This window comes from Colletes gigas, unplaced genomic scaffold (genome assembly GCF_013123115.1).
Source record: "Colletes gigas isolate AHSC1104 unplaced genomic scaffold, ASM1312311v1 Colletes_gigas_Sc00001, whole genome shotgun sequence".
Taxonomy (NCBI): Eukaryota; Metazoa; Arthropoda; class Insecta; order Hymenoptera; family Colletidae; genus Colletes; species Colletes gigas.
Window position 1 is genome coordinate 4,659,360 of NW_025106630.1, and position 12,172 is coordinate 4,671,531.

Consider the following 12,172-nt stretch of genomic DNA (forward strand, 5'->3'; position numbering starts at 1 on the left):
ACTAAAGAAGAAAGTAAAATTGTTATACTACCACGAGTATTGTTTTCTACCGAACTCTCATCATTTTTGTTTGTTATGGAAAAATTGAAGCACCTAAGAGTACGATACGTGCAATTGAACGCTTAAAATATCCGTATCGTTTAGCGTCTGCTTGAATGCAGACCTAACAGTATCTCTCTTATGCAAACTAACGCGTGCCCCTCCCCGTTCCGCCCTCCGTTAAAGAAGAAGTTTTCCTTTTACACGGTCGTCCTAGATTTCAAAATTTACGAAAGGCAGTTCGCGCTTGTTCGTCCTAGTTCGCGGGCGATTTTAGAGCACGTCGACTAGGGCGACAAGAGCCGTTGCAAGTAAAACGCGCGAATTCGAAACGAATCGTATTCCCGATCGTTATTCAGAGCGGGCAGATCTGCCTCGAGTGACATTCTTTCGATCCAAACGCGTCCACGTGTTTCAGAGTTCCGAGAGCAGTTTCCAAACTGCCTAACCATCTTTGATCTCGAACGCTGCTGTCCGGAATAAAACGTTTCGCTCGAGAGGCGTTGATCCTTTACAGCCACCCAACGCCACAATCGTTTTCGATTCACACCGGTTCCATTTCAATATTAGACTCACGGAAAATTTATTTCGTTAAAATAATCCGCTTCGTGACTGAACGTATCTCGTGTTTTCTAACGAATCAGTGAAACAAGTACTCGGTATTACACAACGCTAGAACTACCGATAATTGCGATGTATTTATTCGTACCAAAGAAATTAAAATAATTGATACGTGAAGAAATGTGTAATACAATGGAAATAAGTGTTTACTTGTTCAAAAATTCAGTCGAATAAATTTTTTACAAGTTTAACACATTGACGACGAGGCATTTTTATTAAAACTTTCCTACACGACGGGTGATTTAAATGATACAGAATTCCTTCAGCATGTGTATACTAAAAATGTTATATATTTGCAATTTCATTGAAATTTTCGGGAGTTATATGCGGATAATATTAGAATTTTTTTTCTTGTGTTATTGGAGAAATTACTAGAAAAACACACACTTGTCACGTGTAATGTGTTAGGAGTCCAAAAAATATTGCAAGAGAGAGTATATCTACGAAGACCCATCGACACGAGTATCGAGCAATTCGTATCTTCAACGATCAGGATCCAACGAATGTTTTCGTGCACGCCTCCACGTGGATGTCTGATCGTTCTTATCGACTTCCAACCGTTCGTGCGTTCGAAGATAGCTCGTAGTTTCCGAAGTCCCGTAAACTCTTGAGACCATCGCGTACAGAAACTCATAATTTCCATGGCGATCATGACCGGAATAACCCAATTGGCCGTGTTGCGCGACGATCGGTGCCTGAATCGTTCACCTATAGGCAGATGCACGCGCGGTACGCCGCAACAGCTGGTCACCTGCTGTTCCCAGGACTTATTTTCTCTAGCCGGTCGAGTCTTCCACCTTCTCCCTTGTATATACGTGGAATACGCGATTCGATCCTCTTCATCGCGCCGTACACACGGTCGCCGTACTTGTGCACGGGTGCAAGAACGATGCCACCGATAGAGCGACAAAACGCCCGCGACTTTCTCCGGCGCAGATTCGTTTCCATCGCGAGCGACTTCCTGCACGAGGAAAACAATAATTGCCTTCCCGTGACGGAGAGATCCATTCAAGAACGGAAAAGAAGACAATCCCGTATTTGAACCGACGCGAACTTTCTTTCTTCCGTGCTTCACCCTTTGCCGGCCGTAGCACTGCGCGTTGGAACTCATTAGCGGCGCGACGAAAATAATTGCTCGACTTTCCCGGCGAGATTCAACCCCCGCGAGAATGCTACTACGTGTATATTTAGGTTTTGGATTAGGTTTAAATACTAATCTCTATAACTATGGATGTATGTTCACAATTTCATATCTAACCTGGGGTCTTCCATGACCCCGACATAATATTCGATTTAAATAATTTAAAAGTTTATTTTATGAGCTCATCGTCAGAGCATAATAAACAGTTCTAATCTAAATATTCTGAATAATAAAAAATTCAAATCTGAGGCTAAAAATGCTATTATAAAAGCAATTCTGAATATGTTGTACTGAATATAATTATTACTAGTCTATTATTATTAGACTGCGGATTTTAATGCAAATTCATATATTTATTAATAAAATTAATAAAATAAGAGCTTCGTAGAGGGTTCTTTCAACCCCTAAATACAATAATTCTTATCTTACTTGAGTTTTTGTTATATTTTTGCATATTAAATGCATTCTATAGTTTTTTGACAATCTAAATTTCCCATAAATGAATAAATATCCGCAGTCTAATTATTATATTATATCCTTCAAGAATATTGTATCTATTGTTCTGTGATACAATATTAAAACAATGAACTAGCCGTGCTTTAAATACTGATTGCTATAACTATCGATATATATTCACAATTTCATCCTCGAATGCTATCTAATCTGGGGTCTTCCATAACACGAATATAATATTCGATTGAAATAATTTAAAAGTTTATTTTATGAGGTCATCGCCAGAGCATAATAAAAAGTCCAAATCTAAATAATCTGCATAATAAAAAGTTCAAATCTGAGGATAAAAATGCTATTATAAAATCTATTCTGAATATGTTGTACTGAATATAATTACTACTAGTCTATTATTATTAGATTGCGAATTTTTATGCAAATTCATATATTTATTAATAAAATTAATAAAATAAGAGCTTCGTAGAGGGTTCTTTCAACCCCTAAATACAATAATTCTTATCTTACGTGAGTTTTTGTTATATTTTTGCATATTAAATGCATTCTATAGTTTTTTGACAATCTAAATTTCCCATAAATGAATAAATATCCGCAGTCTAATTATTATATTATATCCTTCAAGAATATTGTATCTATTGTTCTGTGATACAATATTAAAACAATGAACTAGCCGTGCTTTAAATACTGATTGCTATAACTATCGATATATATTCACAATTTCACCCTCGAATGCTATCTAATCTGGGGTCTTCCATAACACGAATATAATATTCGATTGAAATAATTTAAAAGTTTATTTTATGAGGTCATCGCCAGAGCATAATAAAAAGTCCAAATCTAAATAATCTGCATAATAAAAAGTTCAAATCTGAGGATAAAAATGCTATTATAAAATCTATTCTGAATATGTTGTACTGAATATAATTACTACTAGTCTATTATTATTAGACTGCGGATTTTAATGCAAATTCATATATTTATTAATAAAATTAATAAAATAAGAGCTTCGTAGAGGGTTCTTTCAACCCCTAAATACAATAATTCTTATCTTACGTGAGTTTTTGTTATATTTTTGCATATTAAATGCATTCTATAGTTTTTTGACAATCTAAATTTCCCATAAATGAATAAATATCCGCAGTCTAATTATTATATTATATCCTTCAAGAATATTGCATCTATTGTTCTATGATACAATATTAAAACAATGAACTAGCCGTGCTTTAAATACTGATTGCTATAACTATCGATATATATTCACAATTTCATCCTCGAATGCTATCTAATCTGGGGTCTTCCATAACACGAATATAATATTCGATTGAAATAATTTAAAAGTTTATTTTATGAGGTCATCGCCAGAGCATAATAAAAAGTCCAAATCTAAATAATCTGCATAATAAAAAGTTCAAATCTGAGGATAAAAATGCTATTATAAAATCTATTCTGAATATGTTGTACTGAATATAATTACTACTAGTCTATTATTATTAGATTGCGAATTTTTATGCAAATTCATATATTTATTAATAAAATTAATAAAATAAGAGCTTCGTAGAGGGTTCTTTCAATCCCTAAATACAATAATTCTTATCTTACTTGAGTTTTTGTTATATTTTTGCATATTAAATGCATTCTATAGTTTTTTGACAATCTAAATTTCCCATAAATGAATAAATATCCGCAGTCCAATTATTATATTTTATCCTTCAAGAATATTGTATCTATTGTTCTGTGATACAATATTAAAACAATGAACTAGGCGTGCTTTAAATACTAATCGCTATAACTATCGATATATATTCACAATTTCATCCTCGAATGCTATCTAATCTGGGGTCTTCCATAACACGAATATAATATTCGATTGAAATAATTTAAAAGTTTATTTTATGAGGTCATCGCCAGAGCATAATAAAAAGTCCAAATCTAAATAATCTGCATAATAAAAAGTTCAAATCTGAGGATAAAAATGCTATTATAAAATCTATTCTGAATATGTTGTACTGAATATAATTACTACTAGTCTATTATTATTAGATTGCGAATTTTTATGCAAATTCATATATTTATTAATAAAATTAATAAAATAAGAGCTTCGTAGAGGGTTCTTTCAACCCCTAAATACAATAATTCTTATCTTACGTGAGTTTTTGTTATATTTTTGCATATTAAATGCATTCTATAGTTTTTTGACAATCTAAATTTCCCATAAATGAATAAATATCCGCAGTCTAATTATTATATTATATCCTTCAAGAATATTGTATCTATTGTTCTGTGATACAATATTAAAACAATGAACTAGCCGTGCTTTAAATACTGATCGCTATAACTATCGATATATATTCACAATTTCACCCTCGAATGCTATCTAATCTGGGGTCTTCCATAACACGAATATAATATTCGATTGAAATAATTTAAAAGTTTATTTTATGAGGTCATCGCCAGAGCATAATAAAAAGTCCAAATCTAAATAATCTGCATAATAAAAAGTTCAAATCTGAGGATAAAAATGCTATTATAAAATCTATTCTGAATATGTTGTACTGAATATAATTACTACTAGTCTATTATTATTAGATTGCGAATTTTTATGCAAATTCATATATTTATTAATAAAATTAATAAAATAAGAGCTTCGTAGAGGGTTCTTTCAACCCCTAAATACAATAATTCTTATCTTACGTGAGTTTTTGTTATATTTTTGCATATTAAATGCATTCTATAGTTTTTTGACAATCTAAATTTCCCATAAATGAATAAATATCCGCAGTCTAATTATTATATTATATCCTTCAAGAATATTGTATCTATTGTTCTGTGATACAATATTAAAACAATGAACTAGGCGTGCTTTAAATACTAATCGCTATAACTATCGATATATATTCACAATTTCATCCTCGAATGCTATCTAATCTGGGGTCTTCCATAACACGAATATAATATTCGATTGAAATAATTTAAAAGTTTATTTTATGAGCTCATCGTCAGGAATCGTCTGGTAAAAATTATAATTAAATATGAGCTGGATTCTACAGAATAAAAAGTTCAAATCTGAGGCTAAAAATGCTATTATAAAATCTGAATATAATGCAGTGAATGCAATTACTACTAGCCTATTATTATTATATTATATTGGTCAAGAATATTGCATCTATTGTTCCGTCATAAAATATTAAAACAATTAACTAGCCGTGCTTTAAATACTAATCGCTATAACTATCGATATATATTCACAATTTCACCCTCGAATGCTATCTAGTCTGGGGTCTTCCATGCCCCCGACATAATATTAAATTTAAATAATTTAAAAGTTTATTTTATGAGGTCATCGTCAACAATCATCTGGTAAATATTATAACTAAATATGAGCTGGATTATGCATAATAAAAAGTTCAAATCTGAGGCTAAAAATGCTATTATAAAATCTATTCTGAATATATTGGACTGAATATAATTACTACTATTATTATTATGTTATATTGGCCGAGAATATTGCATCTGTTGTTCCGTGATGCAATATTAAAAATTGGCATAAATAATGTCTTTGGTCTCGAGGCATCAAACAGAATAAACTAGCACGCGAGCGTAAAAACAATGAACTAGGCGTGCTGTGCTTGTGCAGACGTTAAATTGCACCGGCAGGAAGCATTTGACGATGCACTCCTGTATCCTCAATCGATATTTAAATGCCTCAAGGATGTCTCCAGCAGATGAATACAACCATGATCTCCATCCTTGACACGTTTCCGTGGACGAGAAGGCATGTGCTTAAAAAGCGTTGAGTAGGAGAAAGCGGATGGGGTGGGTGAGTTATTTTGCCGTTTTGCAAGAAATCTTGGTCACTGGACGGTAGAAATTTATGAAATTGTTATTTAAATAAAAAGATAAACGACCGTCGTCACGTATTAAATAAAAATTTCAGGGTCCTTTACCCCTGTTGGGTATAGCAGATTGAGACGGTCAGTGATGGATTTTGAAACGAAACGGTGCATCAAACACTGCACTTCCACGTAACACACCACCCACGTTTGACACATTCCACGAAGAGCTCGCTAATAACATCCTCCGCGGCTTCGAGACTTCTAATCCCTCGGTTTACAAATATGTCGTTTTACGCGACTGAAGAAGCAACATCGTTATGCTTTCTCGCGATTGATTTTATTGCCTACTCGTGGAATTTTTGCGAATGACGAACATGAGATAAGAATAATATGCATCACACAAATAATACGAATCACTCGTACGAAGCACAGATAATGCAATCAATGGGATTAACGCGGATGACAGATATATTGAAGAAGACAAATGAAATGCGATTGTCAAGAATTAATATCAATCGCAAAAAAAAACAGAAATTAACAGACTACGTCATGATACTTCCAAAAACTGATAAACCATTCTACAAAAGGAAAATTATTAATAAATTTGTAAAGATACAAAACACGATCCTTTATTATAAAAACATTTCTGAGCTAGGATTTACTATTTCCTAGTTTTCCCCTTAATGCAGATTATCACATGTTGATAGTCTTGCAGATGACCGCAAACTGTTGGGCTACGTCCAATTTCATCTAGTCCGAAACCACAAACTTTACTTGAAATAATTTTCATATCTTATTATAAGCAAGTCTTTCCAAACGTTAACATTTTAATTCATTTATTTTGATCTCCATCATGCAATGTCTTTTGTTTATCAATACTATAGTGCTCAATAATATAAGTGAAGAAATTTGGAAAAGCATAACATGTACTAAAATGAACGATAGACGCGTAGTATTTAATTTTCAAATCTATTTACGCGGTACGTTGCGCCCTCGAGAGAATATCGATACTCCAATTCTCGATATGTCGAATATAAATATGGCGGCTCGCGCTGCGCGAGACCGATGACGCGCGTTCGATCTGTCATCGAGGATCGTTCCGCATGCGGAAACTGGTTTACGCGATGCAACGATCACAAGCGGAGATGCTAGGAATCCGAAACTCGCGGCTTCTTCGAGAGTCAACGTACCTCCCTTCACTCTCCCCTCTTTTAACCGAAGAACGTTGCGGCTCGTCTTCACCGCCACGGAGGCCATGCAATCAGTTTTTTCGAGGTTCGCGTGAAACAGGTATTCGGAACGGTTACTGGAAGGTACGCGTATTGGCAAAACGCCGACACGAATCCGAATTAACGTCGCGACGCGCGTACGAGAATAACATGTCTATGGAAAAATTAGAATTGAGACGTTCCGCGCGATCCGATCTTTTGTTACAACCGTAAAGCTTTTATAGCGTCGTACAAATCGGCGATAAAACCGATCCTAGACCTAACGCGACGTTTCGATACCGAATGGGCCTCGGTGGAGCGTGCCCTTGGGCATAGCAAACGGTAAATAACTTGTTTTACTTACGAGTCGAGTACTATTATATTCGGCGTCGATTGTCCAAAATTGGAGTAATCGGAAATTGTTTCGTTCGGGTTGTCGCGAAAATAGAAACACGATTTCGTAAGCGTGATTAAAATACACAGAGAACTGGTACGTTGAACAGAAATGTTTCAAATACTATTTTAATTAGTGGGCGTCGGATCGAAGGCGAGTATTTGAAATATCTTGAGATGAAAATAAAGTTAAAACGAACGTTTCGAATGGAAATGTTGACCACCGACGTTCACACTGGACTGTCACTGCCCTGGAGCTGGGGAACCCTAATTTATAGGGCTTTAGAGGCGATAAGCCGCAAGAGTGTGGTGACAAAAAGACACAGAAAAATATTCTTAGGTTGCAACTATCACGAATACCACGAATATAACCTAGAGAATCGTGAGAATTTAAATATATAAAATGCTCCAAAACTCAAAGTAAACTACTTCGACGCTCGAAATATCATTTCACTTGCATTTATATCAACGTTCGCTTATTAAAACAGCATTCCAAATACTTCTGTGTCAAACGATACTCGGCTCGAACTTCGTTACGGAGCTTACGCGGGAACGCTTTAAAATGGATAGAGATTCTCCGTCAGGTGCCGTTTACACGAGATAGAACCGTTACCGCCAACAGGTTATCACAATTTTCCAAAAATCTTTGTACACTCACTGCGTCCAATACCAATTGCCTTTGTCGAGAATGTTTGAAGACTCGCGTGACACACGCTGACTGGGTATCTCGTAAAAGTTTTCGTACAAAAAGACAAAAAGGTGTACTCACTGTTCGTGTAAGCGTCGCTCCCACCGGCGGTAATCCACGTGCTGAGAACACACTGGACAACACAACGTGAACACAGATAAAACACTCGCGGCGATGAACTACGAACGAGACGGAACGTCAGTATCCACTGACTGGCGCGTCGACGAAACAATACGCGAAACGCGTCGTCCCGATACACATCGAAAACAAAAGGTACGGCGGAAAAAAGATGGTAAAACGCGAAGCGTACGAAACGGAACGCTCGCTCGTAAACGTCTCGCGTGGCCGGCTGTGACTCTACTCCGGTTCGCTTCGGCTTCGGCGCCGCGCGACGCGCGACCCCCTCCGCTCGCGGTTTCCCCCGCCCTAGTCCAAACTTCTACTTCCAGTTTGTTCTTCCGATCTTCTCGGGTAAGTTCGACATTTTTCGGCTCGATCGGCGGGCGTCCTGCAGTGTCAAACATGGGGTAGGTATACTGGGGATCCGAAGCGATTAACCCTCGAATGTACGTAATTCAAACTAGGGCTGTAAATTAAAACAAAAAGAACATAATTTAATTATTCGTCGAGATGCATTCTGTTCGAAATATTCAATGAGACGGCTCCGAGATGCACCGACGCGTTTGTATTTGCATCTGTGCAAATTGCAGCGACTTTTCTACAATATTTCGGAAAATGCCTCGGAGCCGATTTTTATGACTATGTAACACGTTTTAATGTTTCTTTTGAGGCAGTAAGAAATTGTAAACGTATAAAAACGAAAAGTAAACAGGGTAAAATAATGTAGATCGCGCAAAAAGGGGTATAATTTGTAACAACTCTAAACGTAGATCGTCTAGCAAAACGATAACCCGAGTAAACAAACCCACGTGACTTGCGACAGGGCCGAAATGGCGGGGCGCTGGGCCCTGAATACAGATTCGATATAAATTATATAAATTACTATTTATCGCTATGTAACGGACCTACTACTGACTGTTTTCTTGAAAGAAGAATTATATAATTTTATTACAATTATATAAATTTTCTGATTAAATATTCCTATAGAATTGCTGTTGTTATAACACATTGGGTAGTAAAGAACAGAGGGAAGTGAACAATTGAAATATTTTATTTAAAAAATTATAGTTATCATATTGTCTTTTTACTTTTATTTTCACCATTCTCTGTTTGTATATCTTTTTTCAATTCATAAATCTGTAAAAAGAGAAAAAAACGTGAATGTTTATTACAAAGCATTTCCGTACAAATTTAAATGTGTAAATACGCACTTGTATATATGCTTCCGTTAATGTTATCATCTGGGGCAAAATTTGAGTGACATGTAAATCTTGTAATTCGTACCACTGACCAGTTGCTCTGTGTAAAATATGAACTCTGTACGTTCCTTGACCGGGTTCGCCATCGTGAACTATATTTGCAACTAAATCGTACGTCGTATAAGGATGCCGTTGCTTCACTTCAGGTGTCAAAATGTCTCCAAAATCTACGTTTCTAGAATAAATACAGATACATTTGAATTAGAATCTGGTATAATTTTTTATATAAAAGACGATGTTATAAAAACTTACTTAACTGGGAAATTAACTATAGTAGGATTTTTCTCTACAAAGAACGTATTTTTTGTAAATCTCTGTAAAAAAGAAAATTAAATTAAATAGATCAAAGGATCTTAACTTGAGAAGATCTATACTTACTTTTATGTACAGTATAAGATAAGGAGGAAGTTCTGTAATTTCAAATCTTTTCATAAAATTCTCCTTGTAGGTTTTATATTCTTTTTCAGTTACAGCATTAAATTTATTTAATAATGTATATAAATTGACCTATAGAAATGAAGAAAGTTATATTTTATTATACACGATATGTGTACATTATTTAATACTTACTTGGGGAATGATATTTTCGGTAAATTGATCTTTAAAGAGAGGCGGTGGAGGAAGATCGCATGTTAAATATAAAAACGGACTTTCTGTTACAGTTTGACCATATTCTACAGTATGAAGCAATTCGCTTCTTTGATTTTCGTCTAATTCGAGCGGCGGTATTTTTCGTGTATATATACGCATATGACCCAAAAATGTTTTGTACACTATACTAGAATCTCGTTTTTTTGTACCATTTAATGCTAAATGAAGAGCATTCATAAACCATGAAAGAAAATCAATTGGATCACCTAGGAAGTTTATTTCAAAATATAAAATCTGTTGTATTAATAGTAATTATTGTCTCAATATAATGATTATATACCCTGCTCTGTAAATTGGAATCTTTTTTTACTCCATAAGACAACAGCTTGTAACATTTCATGGGGGCTGACGTGTGCTTTAAAGTTACGTGGATTCCACAATTTTCTCATTAATTCTCCAAATCTTTGGACCAAAAGATAGGAAGAATCACCAGGTGGCCTTTTCACATGAGAATAATTAGACTCCCTTAAAAAGAAGTCCCTTAAAGGCGTAACGTGCGAAAGTGCCTAAAAAAATTTAATTTATAATTTTACTACTACAATGAACCTACAAGTGTATATATCTAAACATAACTCACTTGTAAAATAACATTGCAGTAATCATTTGCTTTAATATTATTCATTCCCACAATACCTGGAGAATATAATGAACCGTCAATAGCTCTTGATAATTTATCACTTTTGTCCAATAATGTAATTTGAGTTTTATCAAATGTTGGATTTAAAACATATTTAATGTCATCTAGCGATGAATCTACAAGTTAAACGTTTATTGCAAGATACTAAAGCATTTTAGTCTAAGATTAATGATAGAGCGCATATTGGCTTACCGATGATTTCATAATTGTCAGGTAAACAATAAAATTTTAAGGTATGAAGATTAAGAAATACATGATGACTTTCTGCTACACTGTGTGTATATGCATGAGTATTGGTACCTCTACCTTGGAAATACTTTCCACATACAAGACAAGCATATACATTAATTCTTGACAATGATACTGAACATAATTTTTCAAAATCAAAATCTAAAAACTGACGATTTATTGTGTCCAAGTAAGGGCACAGTCGTGGTGCTTCTGCATTTGTTTTGGCAACTTTAATACCTTCTATAATTAAATAAATAAACTATATTAAACCTAACCTTATTTTAGGTTAGAAATTTGTAACTGAATATAACTAAGTATTTGTGACTCAATAGGTTCGCCCAATTTAAACTGAACTTTATTAATATCGATGTAATTTATAATATTATGTCAAACGATGATAAATTGAACCATAATATATGTAGAGAGAGGAAAAGATCACCTAACCTTAAAATACAAGTATGTAAACAATGAGTTCCAAACATTGCAATAAATTTATAACGAATACAACAGTGAACAACAGTTGAAACCCTTGAAAAATGCTACTACACTACTCACTTTCAGTTTCTTCATCTGTATCACTTTGATTTTCTACAAATTTCCGTTTTTGTTGATACTCTTGCCTCTTCGTCGCCATTTTTTATTACAAATGAAATAGAAAAGCATTTTTATACAGCGAATTATTTATATTCATTTAAATAAAATAGTATAGATATGCAAGGAAAAATATTGAATTTTCAATTATATCATAAAAGAATATAATAACGTCGACAACTTCGTTAAATTTTGTGTTTTGTAATTTTAAAACAATATACATACAAACTAATGAAATATAAATAAGAATTTACTTTAACGCTATTTATCGTTGCACACTTATTATCTATTT

The 12,172-nt window shown here is 34.2% G+C and overlaps 2 protein-coding genes across 2 annotated transcripts in view; both read right to left on the minus strand.

Annotated features, from left to right (window-relative positions):
• Window positions 1-6,340, minus strand: part of LOC122395020 (rap guanine nucleotide exchange factor 6-like) — a 256,702-nt gene extending 250,362 nt beyond the window's left edge. Inside the window, exon 1 of the mRNA XM_043392297.1 lies at window positions 6,214-6,340. The gene's annotated coding sequence lies outside the window, so the exon portion shown is untranslated. The remainder of the gene's footprint in view (window positions 1-6,213) is intronic.
• Window positions 6,341-9,582: 3,242 nt separating this feature from the next.
• On the minus strand, window positions 9,583-11,958 carry LOC122405436 (U4/U6.U5 tri-snRNP-associated protein 2). The gene is made up of 9 exons (XM_043410175.1): window positions 11,845-11,958; window positions 11,251-11,529; window positions 10,999-11,174; window positions 10,702-10,927; window positions 10,341-10,627; window positions 10,149-10,277; window positions 10,023-10,084; window positions 9,723-9,945; window positions 9,583-9,648 (listed from the first exon to the last, which is right to left on the minus strand). Exons 1-9 carry the CDS (start codon window positions 11,921-11,923, stop codon window positions 9,583-9,585), a joined length of 1,527 nt encoding a protein of 508 aa, XP_043266110.1. The 5' UTR covers window positions 11,924-11,958.
• Between the last annotated feature and the right edge of the window lie 214 nt (window positions 11,959-12,172).

Bases quoted from the DNA above. Each gene is read 5' to 3' on its own strand.
- LOC122405436 (XM_043410175.1), bottom strand. From the start codon at position 11,923: ATGGCGACGAAGAGGCAAGAGTATCAACAAAAACGGAAATTTGTAGAA. The intron at 10,278-10,340 runs GTAAGTATTAAA...TCATTTCTATAG, and splicing joins CCGAAAATATCATTCCCCAA to GTCAATTTATATACATTATT. The intron at 9,649-9,722 runs GTGCGTATTTAC...CTCTTTTTACAG, and splicing joins TAACGGAAGCATATATACAA to ATTTATGAATTGAAAAAAGA.